Genomic DNA, 20891 nt, shown 5'->3' with positions numbered 1-20891 from the left:
TTTTTTTTTTAAGAAAAAAATCATTAGTTCTTTGCATTTCGTATTTAATGATGAGATTCAACTCCTTCCTCTGCCCCAAGGGTAAGGGAGGAAACACAACAAAGCCCATAAAATCTTACTAATGTAGAACAGGTACTAGAACGCAATCAGATCATTAAATCACTGACTGTGTTTAAGGTTTCTTCTCCTATTTTTTGACCTAAATGTTGATGTGTCCACTTTTACATGTTCTCTGAATACGGTGGTGAGAAGTGGACATCATACTGAAATGGGATCTACCACTTCAAGAGGCACTTTCAACACAAATGTGATCTTTACTGTAAAGTATCTAATTTCATTCATCTATGCCCTTGAAAACACTTTCTGCTGTTAAAAGACATGGCTTTTGAAGGACTACTTCTATTTTTATCTATCTACATCTACCCTCGTGATTCCTTTGTTTTCCATTTTAAATCAGAATTTTTCATTAACTAGTGTGTTTAGGTCTTAGGAGAGTAGTATTTTATTATCTTTATTTTGATTCATTTCCTTTGTATCCCTCTGCTGTAGAATGGTCAGGATGTCCTGCTCATAAGGGAACGCTGCATACAGTAAGTGGGTGGAATTTTGAATTCCTTAAAATTTTTTACATGAAAGAATGGAATGAAAACTACTGGAATCAAACACCACCTCTTTATAAAACCATTGTCATCACAATTCACTAATTAAAAACTCCATTGCCTACGTGGAGCAGTCCTTAACTCATGTTTTAAATTTACAGATAGTAAAATGTAATATTAATTGAAAATGCATTAGCTGAACAGAAGGGTTTAGATTGTTTAGAAGGTTTTAGACTAAATTTGGCTTGAGAGATGGAATAAAAGCCTATGTGAATGGAATCAGAGCACCTCCCGGTGTTGCTTACACGTGAGTAAGTGAGAAGAGTCACAGGTAAGACCTCAGCTTCAACCCACATTCACTTTCCCATGGGAGCTCAACATAATGGTGACTCAACTGAAAACATGTAAGTTAACCCTTTAAAATGTTCATAAAACAACTGTAAGTTTTGTGTCCTCAAATAAACAAGTAATACAGAACACTACGGTTTTACCAATGGGAGGTATTCAACTTTTTTTTTTTAAGACTTAATAATTACAGAGTACTGGAATATTAAGGAAATTTCAGCTAACATTCAGCCTTCTGCCAAATAATACTCCATCAGTAAAAAAAAAATGGGTGAAATTCTGTCTCCATTTAAGCCAGCTGGAATTTTATCATGGACTTCAGTGGGGCCAAGGGAAGTCCATGATCACGTAAGTGGTTAAATAGCTTCAGTGAGCTTTGAATTTTAACCAGTGAATGAATTTGAGATAATTCCAAACAATCAAACAAATGATAAAAAGTGGACTTTTGACAAAATTAATGGCACAATAACTAAAATGATTGCTTTTCATGGGATAAATCAAGGACTATTCTTATATTAATAGTAAATAACATGTCTTTTATAAAACAACTGTTATGGAGCTCTTCTGAGGCAAACAAAAATCTGATTAAAAAAAAGAGATTTCTACTTAGTACATTATTTATAGGTGTACTGGTTGAATTAACTTGTTTTCATAATTTTGCCACATCTTTAACAGTTACGAACAAGCTTTTCTATGTCTGCATTTCTTATCGAGTACCACGCTGCTAAAATCCCTCTTGCTTTTGTGTATTTGCAATGCATTTATGTCCTTATGGAGTATTAACAAACATGTTTCTTTTTCTCACAGTATTTATACACTGAATAATTCTTGTTATTTCTGGTACTGCTACTGCATATGTTACTTTTAAAAGACAATTCTACCCATAGCATGCATTACTCTTACACTCTTACATTGTTAAGAGTTTATAATGATGTCTTACCATAACCTTCAATCACGTGCCTTAAGATATCTGGGTTTTGGAAATAATATTGAAGCTGTCACATTTCTGTGTATGAACATTGGCATTCTTAACCAATACACATTTCAAGTACATTTTCAGTCTACTGATACGCTGCACTAGCTAAGAAATTTTGTTGATCTAATAAGGAGATGGGAAAACTGTTTGAAGTCAGTGATCCATGAAGTCTCCATACAAGTTTTGACATATCAGAGAGATGACAGATACTGAGCCAACCCTCCTATTGGAGAAGTCATAAAAGACAGCACACGCATGTACACACAGTTTGTTTTCATCACAGCTTTGTTATTCTGCATTTTATAGATTTGCACATATTGTGCCAATTCAAAGACCATCTATGAACTTCACTGCAGAAACTGGAAAAGGAATGTGGATTGTTTTGCTGGGGCACGTCCTCCTGTGCTACATGAGTCTGCATAACAGAGGCAGGTGGCTTTCACTCTGCACAGGAACACTTCCTCCTCTGGTACACAACTATGGTTATTTTACCTTACCCCAATATCTGTGTTGGAAACAAGTTTTATCCCCAATGAAGTTATCATTCTGGGCCAAATCAGAATTCCTTTAATCAGTACGGTAAATAGGAATTCTGCTACAAAGAAACAAAGTGAAACCTTTATGATTTGGCTGCGCTATTACACAAAGACCTCCAAATAAAGAAGTTTAGTGTGCTTCAGGCAAACACTCCCTGCCCCAAATAGCAATGCGTTGGTGGAATTCACTGAAATTTTATTACAAATTCAGAACTCAATGACAACCTCACTGAAGTTAATGTGACTTGGACTGTTAATCTGAGTGAGAGTGGAAGTGAGCCTTGTATTCTTCTCTTTCTCGTTCTGCATTGAATAGTGTCACCTAGATTGCCACGGAACTTTACCACAGGTAAGCTGCAAAATGTGCAACAACTGTTTATGTACCATTATGTATGTTTAAAATAATTAATGTGTATAAAGATGACTTGGTCTTTTCAGCAGTTGCTCAAAATGCATAAATATAAAAGGTCAAAATAGAAATGGATTTGGTCTTACTGAAACTAAATATTTTCATATTTACAAAACTGGTAAAAAAAGAGATTTGTAGAGTTTTTATCATGAACATACTGTTGTTTTTCTACAGCACTTTGGAATACTGCAATCATTCACAGTTGTTGCAAAAGTGGTAGACAAAGAAAGGCGTATTCAAAGCCTAAGTAGTAAGGAGGTCACAGAGCATCCTATTTTTAACTCTGAAGCTTTTATAACTTAAAAATCTATTTTAAAACTAAAAAAATAATGTGTACTTCAAAAAAAAAGAACTATAAAACTATATTTTTCTAAGAATATACACTGGTTTCACTTTTAGATTTTATCCTGTCTAGGTTGGAATCACAACTATCATATGCTTGCACCAGAACAAACAGTTTCTGATTGTTTTCACTGGTTTTCTCATTACTATGAGAAAATATGCCCTCTCCCAACAATACCAAATACTATAAAGACCAATACAAACACTCAGTGTCAGGTAAGTTTCCACTTGGCCTCCTTCTCCTCTGTTTTACCTGGATGCTTCTGATTCTCTTTGGAATTCATATAGTAGAAGGTAAATTGACTGAATCAACCCTTCTAGTCAAGAAGTGGTGAAAAACAACACGTACACAGAGTCTGTCCTTTTATCCCAACTAAATGAGAAATAACTTCTTTAAAACATTTTTCTGTTAGAGACAAACTGGTACATAGTGGCTGTGGTTAGACAATCAGCATAGACCGACTCAGAGAAACTATAGGAACTTAACTAAATACAGAGTTTTTTCAAGACAAAAAAAGAAATAATAAAGAAACTTGCAAACCAATCTATTAACATTCAGAATCGTTAAAAAGGAGGCTGTTTTGTTTCAGAGGCCTGATAACCAGTGTTGATAAGGAGAGAAAATTCACCTCCCAGAACAGACTTGCTCACATAAGTTGCTTGATCTGTGGAAGGATTCAAAAATCATCTTCTCTTAGTGGGGGGAATTGAAAATTTCTTTGCTCTGGTTGTTATAATTGTCACCAGTAAGCTTAATCACTGCAGACTTAATGTGCTCAAGAAAACTTGTGACAGAATGATTAGCAAAATCTTTCCCAGAGGAAGTTACTACAGTCATGAGGAATTAATCAGGGAATGGGGGCTGTAAGTTTGTAAGGTCATGTCCAAGTGTCTTTGTATGGGAATAGGAGAAACAGCATGTGAAAACTAGGTATATTTTCTAATGTGTTACCTATTATTTGCTGTAATACATAGTCAGCTAACGTACATCTGGTGTTTGGGAAACCTGGGAATCAAAGACAGGATTTATGCAGAAATTGGTCTGTTGAGTTTATTTTGTTTTGTATTTAGTTTCTGACTTCTTGGCTTCAGTGAACTTGTCATCTGTGATCAGCAAATGATGTGACAGACATTTCATAGTCACGACTTTGGACCTCTCTTCAGCTAGGTCCTCAGCCGGTTTAAGGAGTTATGCAGACTTCCCCAACCAATATTTCACCTTGCTGTCCACTCAGCTCTGGGAGCTGGTATTAAAAGACACCTCTCAGTACCCCTCGAGGGACAGAAGAGCACTGTGAATTAAATTAACCTAGCAGTTCAATCTCTACAAACTTGCTACAAACTAATGAAATTACATGGTCAAGCAATGACAGACTTGTGCTACACTTAAGCTCCTTTAACGTTGGTTTCAAACACCTAAGGTAACAAAAAGATACTTCAAGAAAGGCTTGTTATTTAACGAATCTCTGATAAACATAAAATTGTGGTGTTGTACTTGCATTAATGTTTAGGTAACTTCTACCATTAGGTGTCAGACAGTGTGGAAAAAAGTAGAAAAGGAAAAGATGATATATTTTCCTTTATTTGACCTTCTTTAATGGAAATCTTTGTTACAAATTCTGTATTGATATAACCCTTTATGAAAATTTATTTACTTTCCAATGGGTACTTTGTGCTGATTAGGTGAGAAAGGATTACCTTCTTTCCTGCTATTTATAACACAGCTAATGATTTTCTTTGGGGTGAATAGCTTCTTATTTATCTTCAGATGCTTTCCTTGACAGGTACAAAGTCAGGACAAAAAGGTCTTCATTGTTTCTTTTGCTACAAGGTAAAAATACGGGGCTGCTTCCTGTAAATGGCTCTACTCACCCAGGTATTCTCATATGTATGGGTCATATTTTTCGTGTAAAGGGTGTTCCCTCTCATTTTGAAGATTACAGTAAAAAACCCCTATCCATTACTCAGTTATCTTAAATACTAGTATATTTCTAAGAAGCATCTGGTTTAAACTAGTATAGCATTATTCTGGTTTTATTAAAATGTCCTGCTATGTAACTGCCCTTCCATTTATAACAGTTTCCCTTTCAGGTTAGCTGTGTTTTGGAAAAGGTTTAAAATCAGATGAATCACCAGTTCTCCTGGGAAGCACTGTTCTGCAATAAGCTACTGGCTCTTTGCCCCATATACAGACATTTTCTAATACAGTCATTAGGACAGTTCCTATCCCTCTGTCATGTTAAAAAATTAATGAGTTCTTTTCAATAACTTTACAAAGCCCATAAGACGTGGCAGAGCAAATCCTTCCTGTTTTACGAAAATAGTGAGGTTTCAACCCCTGATATAGATTGATATTTGTAGGATCACACATGCAAAGGAAAAGTGTCAGCCCTACAACTGATTTCTGTTGTAGAGTTTGTTTGTCCTATGTTAGAAAAGCAGCTGTTTGCTGAAATTTTGTGGAAATCTCCTCAAGTATTTGGCATAAAGAACTAGTGTTTCTTTCCTGTAAGTGCAATGTATTATCCTGTTTCTCTTAATCAGTAGAATATACTAAAATTACAATGAATTCATCTGCATTTAGCTTTTACATATGAAAATATTTTCATAATTGCCATATGGCTCTTCACAAATTTCTGATAACAGTAGCAATGACACATTTGTAATGGGATGTCCCAGTGCAATTCCATCAAATTAGCAAAAAGCATAATGGTAACATGAGACAGATTTAGCAGTAAAAGCGTGCTTACCTTCATATGTTCCACTTTCTAAGAGAGCACCACTTTTCTCCAATTCCATAAAATCTTCAACAGTGATGAAAATATAGTCCACACCAGGGACTTCCCCCTCCTTATGTGGCCTTGTGGTGCCTATTAATAAGACGACAGACAGACTGTCAAGCACATGACCTAAATGTAGAATGATCTTTTTGAAAGTTTTGGAAAATTTAGAGAGTAAACTATTTATACAACACAATATATAGCACATCCTCCTCGTCAGGATGTCTTTCAAAACCATATAGCTACATTTGTTGAAGCTGACAGAGGTATATAAGATGCATGTTTAAGATCATGCCAGACTTTCTTTGGATCCATATTATTTATTCTCACTAATGAAAAAGTATCATACTGCTATTCTTTTTATGTTACTAGAAAGACCCTCAGTAACACCAGGCATTCAGAGGTAACACAAATCTTTGATGTGTATTTTCCATGGCTTCAAAGTCTTGTCTACAATTAATCTGCTTCATGATCTTTTAAACATTTATTTAGCACACAAAATAATAAACCTGTAAGTAAATCTGTGAGGGTTATATTCACATTGCTTGTTTCAGTGCTCTAAGTGGACTTGATAAATGGTTAGGCTTCTGGGACTGAGTGATTCAAATCACCTGCTAACCATGCTGTCAAACTGCAAAGGTGCTTATATTTAGTTATTGCCTCTATTGTCATCTCTTGAAGGCAGAACTCCATAAACGCCGACAGACAATATTTCATACATGCTAAGAAGTGACTCGGCTTAGCTAGCAGAAGTTGAGATGTTAGCAGGGAAGTATCTGAATTTGACCTAATTTCCTAACGGTCCAGGTTATTTTGGTCAGGCTATATCTACTTTGACTGAAATGATTAAATAAGTCTCAAAACTCCATTTGGGAATGGGAGAGTTTTAGGTCCTCCTCAGTCTCAGAGTGTTTGAAACATCTTAATCAATCAATCCTTTATCAATACTGTAGTGATTACATTACACTTGCAGGGTTTGGTTTCAAGACTGTTGACACTGGGAAGTGGCTAGAAACCAGATCTTCCACTTCCCGGACAAAAGGTTAACATTACGATATTGTGCAAAAGATGCTGTCTCTTCCGCAGTTATTAATCCACCACCTTAAACACTGTATTGTGGTTCTCATATTATGCAGTAGTTATTCAGACATCTCTTCAGGTCAGCTAACATAAAATCTATTTCATGTACTTTTTGATGTCTATTATTCAGACATCTGCATTTAAACCTCTTGAATCAATTTGTGTGAGACTCATCGTGAGGGCAAGAAAACTAACTGTAATTGTTCACATTTCTGCCACGTGTGTAAACTATTACAATCAATAGAAATCAATGGTGGAAGCAAGAGAGCTATTCAGCTGCCTGCCTGCTAAGAGCTCAATTCTGTTGGCCATATATAGGTCTCTGTGGGATGCCTCAGATATCCATGTGAAGCTAGCAGATATGCAAAGGACAAAATATCCCTTGGATTGCCCCAAATGCACAAGATTATCCTTTGCACTGCCCAAAATGCAGCTGTCTTAATCTCATACTGAATCCCACTCTATAGCTAGATCTAATGGAGATTTCTGTGCAATGAAGAGCACATTAGAAGTGCAAGGTTCTCTCAGTGACAATGACAGGACTCCCATGCTCTCAGTGATTTCTACTGGCCAGTGCTCAGCTTTCCCAAAGCACTGGATGGCCTTCAGAGTTGTCCAAACTCCTTGCTGTCCATGGAGACACAGAGACATAATGGTTGGTGCCTTAGTTAGGTTATCTGGACTGCTTGTCATAGACACCTTTCTCTCCTCAAGCAGCCTGAATGTCTATCGCAAAGACTGGATGTGCCTGAGAAGCTAATATTTCAGTACCTAACATCAGGAATATGTTTTGATAAATCTGTAAGACCTTTTCCATCATTTGTCTGATCCCAATTCCCTTTTCATCTCAACATTTAAAACTAAAACTTATCTTATTTGGCTGTTTATTTCTGGGAATTTCATATTTGCAGAAATGGATTCATTAGGATTATTACTATTGTGTTTCAGGGATGGTATAGTTAAAACACTGAGACACTCAGATTGTCCATAAATATGTTGAATTTACTCCCCATGGAATATCTGACCCCTGGGGATGCAGCAGCATCCTCAAAGATCTCCAGCCCTTTCTGAGAACTGTGCAAAAGCACAGGGATTCTGGCAAGCCCCTGAGCTCCTGGGAAATCTGCTAACAGCACAAGCATCAGATGTTTGATCTGCATGTTCTCTCCTGAGGAATTTTTCACTCCCAAAGTCTATTGACAGGAACTGTAAACACTTTGGCAAATCAAGGCTATGTTATTCCTAGACATAGCACAGGGAAGAAGCTGGCATATCAGATGAGTACCTCTAGCTTACTGTTTCGTCAATATTTTTTCATGTAGCCAAACTAGGATTACCAAAAGTTTATCAATCAGACAAAAATACAAGTTACATAAAATGTGGAAGTAAGCCCTGCTCTGAGTGGAAAGTTGGACCAGATGACCTACTGCGCTCCTTCTCAATCTAAATTTTCAATGATTCTATGTGTGTGTTAACAAGTGTTAATACACTGCAGTTTGTTTTAAACACATGGATGTTCAGCAGTCATATTCAGCAGGGATGACTGCAAAGTCTCACAGGAGGTCCAACAACAGACTCAGTTATCCTTGTGCTTTTCTATTTTGGTCACAGTCTCTGGTCAACTTGCCTAGAAAAGTGTAATGGACTAAATTTCAGATTCTGAATCCCTCTCTTAAGTTGGAAGCTAAAGACCTGACCTTTCTGCCCTTATGTGACTTAGTCACATTCTTTCCGATATGGTACATGTATGATAATGTTTGCATATGCCCTGCACTATGAATTGAATATTCTGTCTAATCTGCTTCCCCTATTTCAAATGAAATGCATGGTCCAATTATAGACTAATTCTGTATCCTTAACACAGCTTAACTCTAGCCTGTCTGTTCTCCAGTTGAATTGTTCATCACCTATCCCCACGTGTAAGGTAGCCATGAGATGCCCTGTATTAGAGCTGGAGATGTAATAATTATCTTGTTCTGTAATACTCCAAGATTTCAAACAGTTGCTATTTTGCTTCAAGATGAAACTAATGGATTTTTGTGGCAAAAGACCCAGAACTCCATTTCAGAATTGCCAGTGTGCTACTGTACACAGCAGCTTCTTAATTTAAGTCTCTCTGAATCTCAGTTTCCCACTGATTTTCCTAGGTGACTAAATAGCTACTGGTAATTCTACAGTATGTTTTCCTTTCTGCATTTCTCTTGCACCCCATGGTTTCACTAGATATCCCAGCATGGAGATGAGAAATCCTTTCTCATGGAAGTTGAATTGAAATGGGTAAATTACACAAATGAACATTTTTAGGGAAAAACAGATTTTCTGGAAAATTTATTGCCAGTTCTACCTATACCTGCTTGGTTGTCCTACAATGCCAGGAGATAATACTGTTACCATACTCAGATGGTAACATGGAAGGTTTCACCCTCTTTCCTTATAATCCCTAGAGAGTCTACTCCAAGACCTCTGCATTGTATCGTACACTGAGGGTTGTACTTCTATAAGACGTCAACTACTCACTTCCTTCAAAAAGTGGAGAAAAGAGCAAACCATGATCTCTAGTTGCATGTGACTCCTACCCCAGGTACAGCAGTTTCCATCCCCACCAGAACTTTATTGCTCTTGATAAAATCTTACTGAGCCCCATTTCCCTCCTGCATCTGTTCTCATTCCCTCAGCCTGGAGGACCTGAGATCTTGCAAATGGTTAAAGCAATTCCCTGACTAATGGAATAATCAATAGTTATTGCCTCTTTTACTCCTTTGCCCTGGAGGAACTGAGTTGCTGCTATTAATACTTCTGCCGTCCTTTATACCTTTCTGTAAGCACCATAGGGTTTGCAATGTGCAGGTTAACAGACTTGGAGGCAGTTACTGGAGAATCTTAAACACCTATCAAGATCTGAACACTGAGGTCTATATATAGGAGTTTTATAGACGATAGGGAATTTTTCTTTTTCCTTGCTTTTAAATTAATGTAGAGTTACTGTTATTAATAGATTTTGTCTTAAATACATTCATATAGACAGATAGGCAGGCCTAAAACTATGGTGATTCAAGACTTAAAACAAAGGATTGAATTCCAAGCCTTATATTTTTACAGAAACACAACATTTTTGTTATACAGCATCAAGGTTTAATAGGACACACTTGCTACTGCTTATAATATTTAGCCTTTTATTAATGTAAAATGAAAATAGGAACCCAGTTACCATGGTAACATATGAAAAAAGAACCTTTGAATTCCATAATGAAAGAACATGATCCTGCAGGATCAAAACCAGCAAAGGATATTTTCACTATGAATATTTAAGACTATTTGTCTATTGTTGTTGTTGAACAGACGACACAAAAGGAGTAGCTTGCAAGTAACCACGACCAGTCCATACAAGTGAGTACTGTCACACAACGTGTAGGTAGCTTAGAAATTACAGGAACTTGACCTAAAAATCTGGATTGATACTGACTTTCTTTGATTTTATGAGCACTGCTTGCATCGTACATTGATTTGCTCTCAAAAACAATATTAGGGTCATTCACCGAGCAACTGCTTTGTCTGGATTTATAACTTCAAGATGGGTAGTTGTTACAGTTTAGAGACATTTAAGCTATGTGGCACATGTTTTTTTGTTTGTTTTTTTTTAAAAAAAGACCCTTTGCTTTTGCAGGTTGTTTCTTCTTCTGTCCTGCAGGGGAAACATGGTGATTCACCATACTTGAGTTCAGGCTTTCCATGCTCAATGTTATGTTATATGATGGTGCTATGTTTCTGGAGAGAAATAAGGTGCCATTTACATGAATAGCCTTTGAAAGAACATTTTGCTTTTAACTGAGTGTAAGGCACCTGAGGGTATAAATTTAGACACCTAAGAAATCTTTACAATAAATAGGAAAAGGAGTGTGTTAATTTAATAGCAATAAACTATTTTTGAAATGTTGCTTATATGAGCTTGGGGAACAGTAAATAACATTTAACATGGAAGTTTTAAGTTGACTGCTAGTGCAGATAGGAAAAATGGTCAGTTCATGTAATGGTCAGTCCAGATTCCCATTATTAGTATAAAACTATGGAATTATTAACTCTGGAAGAACTCCAGGGTTGGAAAGCTCCATGCCAGTTAGTCCAGGTAGAAGAACAACTAGGAATTTATATGTCTCTCTTTTAATCTCAGCATCCAAGTATATAATTATAACATATTAGTGCTTATTTGGGAACAAGGTGCTCAATTTGACTTTGAAAATATTAGCGCTTCTTAGAAGCACTGACTCTTCATAGTCTTTGTCCGGCTCTGCTACTTTCAAAAGCAGGAAAGGTGCTCTCTCAATATTTCTTTTATTGCTAACTCCATGTAGTTATGCATGATAGGAAAAGAGGCAAATTTATTTATGTGTCAGCTTAGGAATATGAATGTTAGTTAAAAATCCCAGAACTATGACAGGAAAGACTCAGAAAAGTGTTCTGTGCTCAGTGCCACAGACACATTTTCAAGAGCACTTCATCCTTCCACAGTAAATAATCTGTATTTTACAGTCTTTGGCAGCATTACAAGGATAATATCACACAAATAGTGTTCCTGTACAGTCTATATGATGGTCAGGAGAGTACAAGTAAAGGCCTTAGGCCCTGCATGATCCAATACCTACTCGCAGACTTTGTGCACAGGTTTCAATGCTCTGAGCTTATAGGCGTATTATAAATATTTATATTATTATTACATTTTTAATTGCAAGTTAAGGGCAAGCATGGCACACTTTTTCACTATCCAAACAACTGCACTGTTATTCAGCTGATTTGCATTTGGATTCACAGATTGGTTCCTATTGCATGAGGTAAATACAAAAGCAAAGGTGTGTCTTTGCCACAAGGATTTACAGTGTAAATGAAAGGCACAGTAATAACCTAGCCCTTTTTGCATAATGACTCCTGGATTCATTTTTCAAATGTACGGAAGCAAATAAGGCCTTATTGTGCTTATTTGTTCCAAATACAACAAAACATAAAGAGAAAAAAAATCTTTAATATATAAAGCCCTTTTATTAGACATTCTACTGAAAATTTGTTCTGTAATTCTGCTCTGTACAACAGCTTGTTGTGGAAAGTGGTACACCAGGCTGTCATACATTACAGTAGCTGGAGGGATCCCTCCTGCAGAAACAGACTGCTAATCTTTAATAAACTTCAGCTGTGCCCTTGGTATGACCTTGTATACACTTTGCCTTAGAAAAATTCAACAATGTTTAATTAACTCTTTTGTTTCTGTGGTGGGTTGACCCTGGCTGGATGCCAGGTGCCCACCAAAGCTGCTCTATCGCTCCCCCTCCTCAGCTGGACAGGGGAGAGAAAATATAACGAAAATCTCATTGGTTGAGATAAGGACAGGGAGAGATCACTCACCAATTACCATCATGGGCAAAACAGATTCGACTTGGGGAAATTAGCTTAATTTATTACCAATCAAATCAGAGTAGGATAATGAGAAATAAAACCAAATCTTAAAACACCTTCCCCCCACCCCTCCCTTCTTCCTGGGCTTAACTTCACTCCAGATTTCCTCTACCTTCTCCCTGCCAGCAGCACAGGGGGACGGGGAATGAGGGTTGCGGTCAGTTCATCACATGTTGTCTTTGCTGCTCCTTCCTCCTCAGGGGGAGGACTCCTCACACTCCTCCCCTGTTCCAGCCTGGGGTCCCTGCCACGGGAGACAGTCCTCCATGAATTTCTGCAATGTGAGTCCTTCCCACAGGCTGCAGTTCTTCACAAACTGCTCCAGTGTGTGTCCCTTCCACAGGGTGCAGTCCTTCAGGAACAGACTGCTCCAGCGTGGGTCCCCCACGGGGTCACAAGTCATAGAATCATAGAATCGTTAAGGTTGGAAAAGACCCTTAAGATCATCGAGTCCAACCGTTAACCTAGCACTGCCAAGTCCATCACTATACCATGTCCTCGAGCACCACGTCTATCCGTTCTTTAAATACCTCCAGGGATGGAGACTCAACCACTTCCCTGGGCAGCCTGTTCCAATGCTTGACCACCCTTTCGGTGAAGAAGTTTTTCCTAATATCTAACCTAAAGTTCCCCTGGTGCAGCAAACCTGCTCCAACATGAGCTCCTCTCTCCACGGGTCCACAGGTCCTGCCAGGAGCCTGCTCCAGCATGGGCTTCCCACAGGGTCACAGCCTCCTTTGGGCATCCACCTCCTGTCCAGCGTGAGGTCCTCCACAGGCTGTAGGTGGATATCTGCTCCACCGTGGACCTCCGTGGGCTGCAGGGGGACAGCCTGCCTCACCATGGTCTTCGCTACAGGCTGCAGGGGCATCTCTGCTCTGGCACCTCTGCTGGAGCACCTCCTCCCCCTCCTTCTTCCCTGACCTTGGTGTCTGCAGAGTTGTTCCTCTCACATATTCTCACTCCTCTCTCTGGCTGCAGCTGCTGTCACGCATTTTTTTCCCCTTCTTAAATATGTTATCACAGAGACGCTACCACCATCGCTGATGGGCTTGGGCTTGGCCTTGGCCAGCAGCGGGTCCATCTTGGAGCCGGCTGGCATTGGCTCTATTGGACATGGAGGAAGCTTCCAGCAGCTTCTCACAGAAGCCACCCCTGTAGCCCCCCCGCTACCAAAACCTTGCCATGCACACCCAATACAGTTTGTTTGCCAAATTACTCCGGGACACTATTACTGTGAGGAACTGAAATGTATGGGAAATTATACCAATCTTGTCAAATTACTAACTGCATTAAGCAGAGAAACACCACATTTGTCTTGATCTACTGAATTCCCAGCCAAAGAGAATAATAAACATAATTTTCAAGTAAAGTGATTTTAGATGTACTGCAAAGCAGGAAGCTTCAAGTGTTTATGATACTTCTCATAACAACAACATAAACCACAATGACATAAGCCCCTTCTTGCCAAGGGTCATGAAGAGGAAAAGTTTTTTCCTCTTTCTAAGTGTGCAATACCACCAATTTCTCCGATGCATCCTTATAAAAATAACTGCAGAAGCAAAGGAATGAATTCCAGATTCATGAAAATATTTTTCAGGGGTAATAGTTTCAAACTGTATTAATAAGCAGGTTGTTGGCAAATGTGATCCTGAAGAAGATCTCCAGGCTAATCAATTCAAACATCACTAGCAAAGGTGCTAAATGCTCTACAGTGAGGCAAAGCCAGGCATTTAGCAGTTGCTGAGTTGTGAGACTGCAGCATTATTTGCTATGTTACCTGTACACAGAGAGAAAAATCAGACACTATTTGGAAGAAACAGTGTGTTTTTACTATCTCCAGGATTTTCTGACCAAGTTTTAGTAGGAAGGGAAAAGCACTTAGCCATACTTCATCATAGAACTAATAGTTTCATTTCTGGGTGTTTAATTCATGTGAATGAAAGCAAGTTTTCCAATCCCCATTCATAATCAGTATCCACTGATACTAGTAGAAATAATAGTTTAACTACATGGCTCAATCCAGAGCGCACTGAAATTAGGTGAAGAAATTGGGTCATATAAAAAGAACCACCCTCCCCCCCCAAAAAAAAAACTTGACCTGTATTTTTACCAGTTTCTAGTATGTTTTGGGATTAACAACTTTGTTTGTTACATTTTGATTTTTCTGAAAAAGTAAAATGTAAGATTGTGAAAAGCAGTCTTAAGAGACTGTATACTAGGTTGTAGTGCCCATGTTCTATAATACCATGTAATTATTACGACAATATATTTTGTATTTTATAGTGTAAAACAGAGGCAGTGGCTTCCTGGATTTGAGATCTACATGCACATAGTAACAGATAAGCATGTTCTTTATGGAAACAATATGCATTCAGCCTGTGGTTCTTTAGATTTTCACTTTTTCTAAACTTGAGACATATGCATTAGGTAAGCTAGTATAAGCTCCTGCATGGTGGTTAGCAGGATTATTACACTCCAGATGCATATATCCTTTCAAATACTTTTTTAGATTCTATATGCATTCAGTATCTTGCGATTAAACACAGCCTGGGTTTTCTATTTTTTTTGGTTTCGTGCAATGCAACAGACACTGTACAATGCACATAAAAACACCCCAAAGATAATTTATGCATTTTAAAAATTAAGTCATGTTGGAGCCGAACAGCAAAGTAAAATTAGGAGATGGAAATGACAGTAGTTCTAGCTGAGGACTGCTGGTAGGAAGGTTATTTATTTGTTTATTTATTTGATTAATTATGAGAGGACCACTGGAACCAGCAAGACACCCAGAGAGGAAACGCGGCACAAGAGCTGTAGGCTGAGACAGATATTTGAACAATTTTCTTTAAAATAAACTGCGACATATCCAGAGCTACCCATTACACCATGTGAGAATTTGATCATTGCACTTTCATGCTGTTATCCTGTGACAGGCACTGATATACTGGGTGTTCCCTCTACAAAGGTACGTGATTCGTTGCCTGGTAATCGCAGCATGAATTGGGTCACTTTCCTGCTGTTGGTGATTTCCTCATTAAGTCTGCAGAGTACTTTCTTTTAAGAGCAACTCTGAACCAGCATTAAGCCCAGCTATACAAGCTCCATTGCCAGCACCGCACTTGAGCAAATAAAACATCTTTTTTTCATTATCTTTGCCAAGAGTATCTTTTAAGATGTTAACAATAGACTTCAGAGATAAAAGCTAATAACAGAGAAATGAGAATACTTTGTGTCAAGTTAGGTATGGAATACTGCAGAAGATACTTGTAAAAACAGTCAGAAAAGCTGTTGCTAATGCAGATATCATAAACACTTAAAATATATTCTACGTAATTCCTCAAAAATACCAAATTGGGAAATTATGGGTATTCTGGCATTTGGAAGTGCAGACCATACAGAGGTTAGCCAAGTGCCTGAAGCAATCTGATTTTCAGTGCTCAAAAAGTGAAAAGATGAGAAGAAGGCAAACCAGTTCTGAATCATTTTGTATTCCACATTATTGCCTCCAAAGTTTTTCTTTTTTTTTTTAAGGAAAGGATTAGTACCAGCCATGAAGCTCTAAAAGACACTGGGATTTTCTTCATAAAACATGTTAATGTCTTAGCAAACACCCCTGCAATATATCCCAATATCTTTCATGCTTATTATAAAAATAAAACACGGTATCAGCTTTCCAAACAGATAAGAAAGAAAGAAGTGAACTGCTCTAAAGAAATATTTGAGAATGGAAATTTGAAAACATGATGATAAATGGATAGTAGGTTGTGCTCGTAGGGTTGGGGGTTTTGTTTCGGTTAATTTGGAACTTGTAGAGCTAATAAATAATTAATAAAGTCCAAGATTTTTTTTTGTACATGCTTTAGACATTCAGTGTTGCTCTTTCACGGATTTCCACTCTTTCAGGTAAAGATATAAACTGAAACATGATGACATATCTTTACTCCATTTGGAAGTTTAGGCTTTGATTCCCATTGCACAAAGTTGTTTACATCCCCATAAGCCTTTACTCCAACTAAAAACAACAGGTTTTTACATGGAAGTGAATATATGTGCACAAAAAAACTATCTGAAGAATCTAGCCATGCATTAGGGCATTTTGATGAAAGAATCACGTATGCATGAGCATTTATGTTTCCATATATTCCTTCAGATTTATAAAAGTCTTCTGCTAATGAGGTCTAGACAGGGACTTTTGATGTTACTAATAAGATAAAGGTACACCTAGTTACATGCAAAATGCTTTCTACTACTAGAAAAGCTTAATTAGAACATGATTTCTTAAGGTCTTTGGAAGAACAAAGCCTTTTCTGGGAAATATCTGGGTTTTTTGCAGCTCTTCAAGAGGATACATGATGTAGTTAAAGAACTACTTGCATAGTAGCCTGCTGGCATGTGTAGGTCTGCTAAAGACTCAGGTATTACAGATGAATTTTTGCCCAGTGTTAGCAATTCCATTATTCCTACTGACGATCCAACTGACTGGAGCATCAATGGAAATATTATTAAGTGACATTTGGGATAGTTTGTTCAACTGTGATGTCAAAACATCTATTTATACTGCACATTAATATACTTTCAGGAATCCTGGAAACACACCACATCTGGAATAAGGGACAACTCTTCTGCTGCCAACAACAGAACCTGTTTTTATGCCAGTTGATTTTATTAACATTATGAATAAATTGTTGTGGATGACTTTTGTTAGTCAGCTTGTACATGTTACTACAGAGAACTGAAGAACCTGCTTAAGTCATATACAGACCATAGCATACCTTGAAAGATTCTACAGTGCCTGCAACAATAACTTTTACACTGAAAAAATTACTAATAGTCTTATTCACTCTACATATTTTACTCAAGCTTAGGGAGCTAGCCACCCTGTATGATGTCTATTTAATAGTATATTTTAAAAGGATTTGTGAAGTTGTTAGCTGTTGCTACTAAATCTCTGAAAATATTTATAAATGGATTTTCTAAATCTACAGTCTTTCTTTGAGAGGCATTAAGAGAGTGACTGTGGAATAGGCTGGCATAGAAACCATCCACAGATGTATTCCTAAGCTAAACTCACTTCAGCTATTTTGGAAGTTTATGTCAATAATACAGAACAGATAATTAATGAATCAATGGTATGAAACAATAACAGAATTTTAAGGGTTATTTAATGATTAGGACAGGTGACAGAAAAATGAGGGGAGTATATGCTTAAAATAGGGAACCTAGTTAATATATGTGAATGAAAAAAAAAAAATCTGTACTTAAAACGGGGCAGTCTTCAGACACAAGTCTAAAATTCTGTCTCTGTAGTCTTCACAGTTGTGTTCTGCTGTACCTCTCAACAATATCTATCCAACAAGGTATGGGAGCAAGAGCCAAGCCAGATCACATCCCTTCATCTGAATCAAAAAGTACTTTGGAAAACTACAATGGATGGTGTCTGAATAGTAGAAGAGAGTTACAACTTACTTTGTTTTTCTCTATCTTCCAGCCCATAGTTTGTTTTGATGGTTTTATTCCTTGGCTTTCACCCCAAATGTTGATATATACAGCCAAATCTCTGCACCATTCACCAGACAGCTGGAGTAGACCTTCGTTTGCTAACAAAAAATGCTCATATGTAATAGCAGATACTGTTGCACTCATTTTTATTGAACAGAATTCAAAGAAATGAATGAGTGGTTGTGCAATACTGTACACAACACCTCCAGCAGATTCACAGCTGAAACCCATGGTGGCCAACTGCTATCCAGACAGAAGAGCAAAAGCTGAACTGAGACACAGGGAATCGTATTCCCTTAGTAGGGATCCCATCAGCGCTAGACAGGATTTCTTGTGGGATGCCACCACATGCTGCAGGAAGGCTTTGAGCAGAAGGAGAAGTCATGCTGAGAGACTGCTTCCCACAGCAGCGCTGCTCTGTCCATGTAGAAGCACATTTGTCAGGTGAAGGTTACAGGCTATCGAATGCTGTACCTCTCAGGCACATTGGCATAGCAAGAACATGTTTTCTTGTCTGCTTCTAGAGTAAAAGAAAGCATCTTGTTTCCTCTTTCCTCCTCTGACTTTATACTACAAACAGCAAAAGTAGGATATACACAATAATGATGTGGAGTCCCTGGTAAAAACTTTTCTGTTGCTCTTCTTCATCCACTGTTTCTCATAGGGAATAAAGTTTTGATTGAACTATGAACTTATGCAGTAAATTCCACGGAAACACGATGTTTGATTTTTCTGTTCTAAAAAGTCCAGTTTAAAACAGTGGGAGAGAAAATGTATTCTCCTTCTTTCAGATAAATGAATGCATCATGGAACACTTCTACTATGTTATTCAGAAAAGAAATGTATTATTTTGAAACCATCTTAGTTTTATATTAAATTATTTTCCCTAAAAACATGACTCCCCATAAAAAAACAACTATTTGAAACAGATTTCTTCCCATCTGTTTTTAGGAAAAAAACCCTATTTTCAGCTTAACTTACATTAATAAAAAAAATCATTCCTCAGTAACAAGTTGAATAAATTATTTATACAGGAGTCATTATTTTATAGCATACTCACAAACTTAAAAGTGCCTGCTGCAGATTTAGATATTGTGACTATATTCAAGTTTTAAAAAGAAATTTAAAAAACCTTGTTCATTCTTCTTCTGAAGATAGAAAAAAAATAAGTTTAGATTTAACTTCAAAGGAGTCAAATACAGTGAAGGTGAGGAAATAAATGTCATGTAATTCTCAATGCGGGGAAGCCCACTGCTATTCTTATCTCCTATGGGAATTATTTCTGTGGTGTAACTACAGCACTGGTGAAGGTCATTTCATGAAGACTACATGCTCCAACTGATGGAAAATTTCCTTATTCCAGAGGAACATAAGTGATATGTGGAAGGTTATGTCTGAATAAAGAAGGGCTTGGAACAACCTGAAAGATTTCAGTCCCAGCTGTGACCTTGATATACTTCTTGTCTTCAGTAATGCTGAAAGAAAAGTTGTTCGTGAGTGGCAAGTGTTACTCTGGTTGGCTAATTAAAATTGCTGCTTTTTACGTACAGTGAGGCTTCATTTTCTGATATGATGAGTTGTAATAATCAACCTTGCAACATCCAATTCGTTAGTCACTAGAGATGAGTTAATTCCACTTATTTTAGCTCCAAATGGATAGCAAGAAGTGGCATCTGTTGCTACTGATGATAACAGAGAAAATTAAAAGTACCTATATCAAAATGAAACATATATAATTATGTTACTTTTATTTTTATGGATGTAATTAATTACTATTTAAGAATTTGTAGCTCTATTAATTAGTATCAGAAAACTGAATTGCCTGAAGAGGATGGGTCAATGATTCTAGCTCTCCAGCTATCAGAGAATGTGAATATTCCTTATTTTATAATTATGCCCTTTCTTTCCTTTTAAGCATCTTAGCATTTCTGCTTCTTCAAAGTTCAATTCATGAGCTCTGTGTAGCTACATATAGTATCGCTATTGCTTTTTCACACTAATCATCCCTCCGATCCAAATCCTAATATGATTTTTTTTTCTGGCACCACACACCATTAATAAAGTGGTCCCTTCATCCCAGTATGTAGAAGTGCCACTGCATTCAACAGCAGTAAAATCTGAGATGAATTTATAACTTGTCAATTTACTGAAAGTGGTGCACATGACATACATACATTGCCTGATAAATAGCTCATTCTGTTAACTCAAATATGTGCTTGTCCTGAAGTATGGCTCATGCTCAGGCACTACAGTTCTAGAAATCTTCATGCCAGCCTAGCTTTTCCTTATTTGAGCAGTGGTCAATCTCTCTAGCTGAACAGTTCCTCTTCAAAATAAAATATCTTCATGAAACAAATACAGCATAATCTTTGTATTTTTACTGTGTGTTCTTCTTTCCATTATATCTAGTAGCCCTACAAGACTTAAATCACTGTTTGGGGGGCATTATCCTTTTAGTCCCATCCCTTTTCTTGTGATCTCTTGAGACAGTTGACACCTGCTCAGTTTCTCAGGGTAGGGGAATAACAAACAGTTATAATGACTAGTTGTAGGTATTTATATTCACCTTTGGTGAAACAGAGTTTCTGACAACGGTTAAAGGTAGTCCTCGGTGCCTTGGCTAACAAAATCATATGTTCTCATCCCGACTCATGACAGAATTTAAATTCATAATGTTCATAATGGAATTATGGTGTTATTGTCCAACACAGTGTCACGGACTTTCAAGGGATATTGTTATCTACAATTTGGGAAAAACTCTGTTAAATCAACATATATACATATGTACGACCCACACAAACTCTACACAATTGATTCAAATGATGCTAGACCAAACACCCTGATTTTCCTCCGTGAATAGTCTAGAGCAAAAAACTAGGT

The 20891-nt window shown here is 37.4% G+C and overlaps 1 protein-coding gene across 16 annotated transcripts in view; it reads right to left on the bottom strand.

Moving 5' to 3' along the window:
* MAGI2 (membrane associated guanylate kinase, WW and PDZ domain containing 2) overlaps positions 1-20891 on the bottom strand; it is a 756464-nt gene that overhangs the window by 298817 nt on the left and 436756 nt on the right. For all 16 annotated transcript variants that reach the window (XM_087764995.1, XM_087764994.1, XM_009462907.2 and 13 more), the window contains one exon: positions 5958-6077. In XM_087764995.1, coding sequence (XP_087621121.1) covers positions 5958-6077 — 120 coding nt within the window. The remainder of the gene's footprint in view (positions 1-5957; positions 6078-20891) is intronic.

The sequence above is a fragment of the Nipponia nippon genome, unplaced genomic scaffold, assembly GCF_047370975.1.
Source record: "Nipponia nippon isolate SJK-2023a ecotype South Korea unplaced genomic scaffold, ASM4737097v1 scaffold_3, whole genome shotgun sequence".
NCBI classification, from domain to species: domain Eukaryota; kingdom Metazoa; phylum Chordata; class Aves; order Pelecaniformes; family Threskiornithidae; genus Nipponia; species Nipponia nippon.
This window is presented reverse-complemented; position numbering and strand designations above follow the sequence as displayed.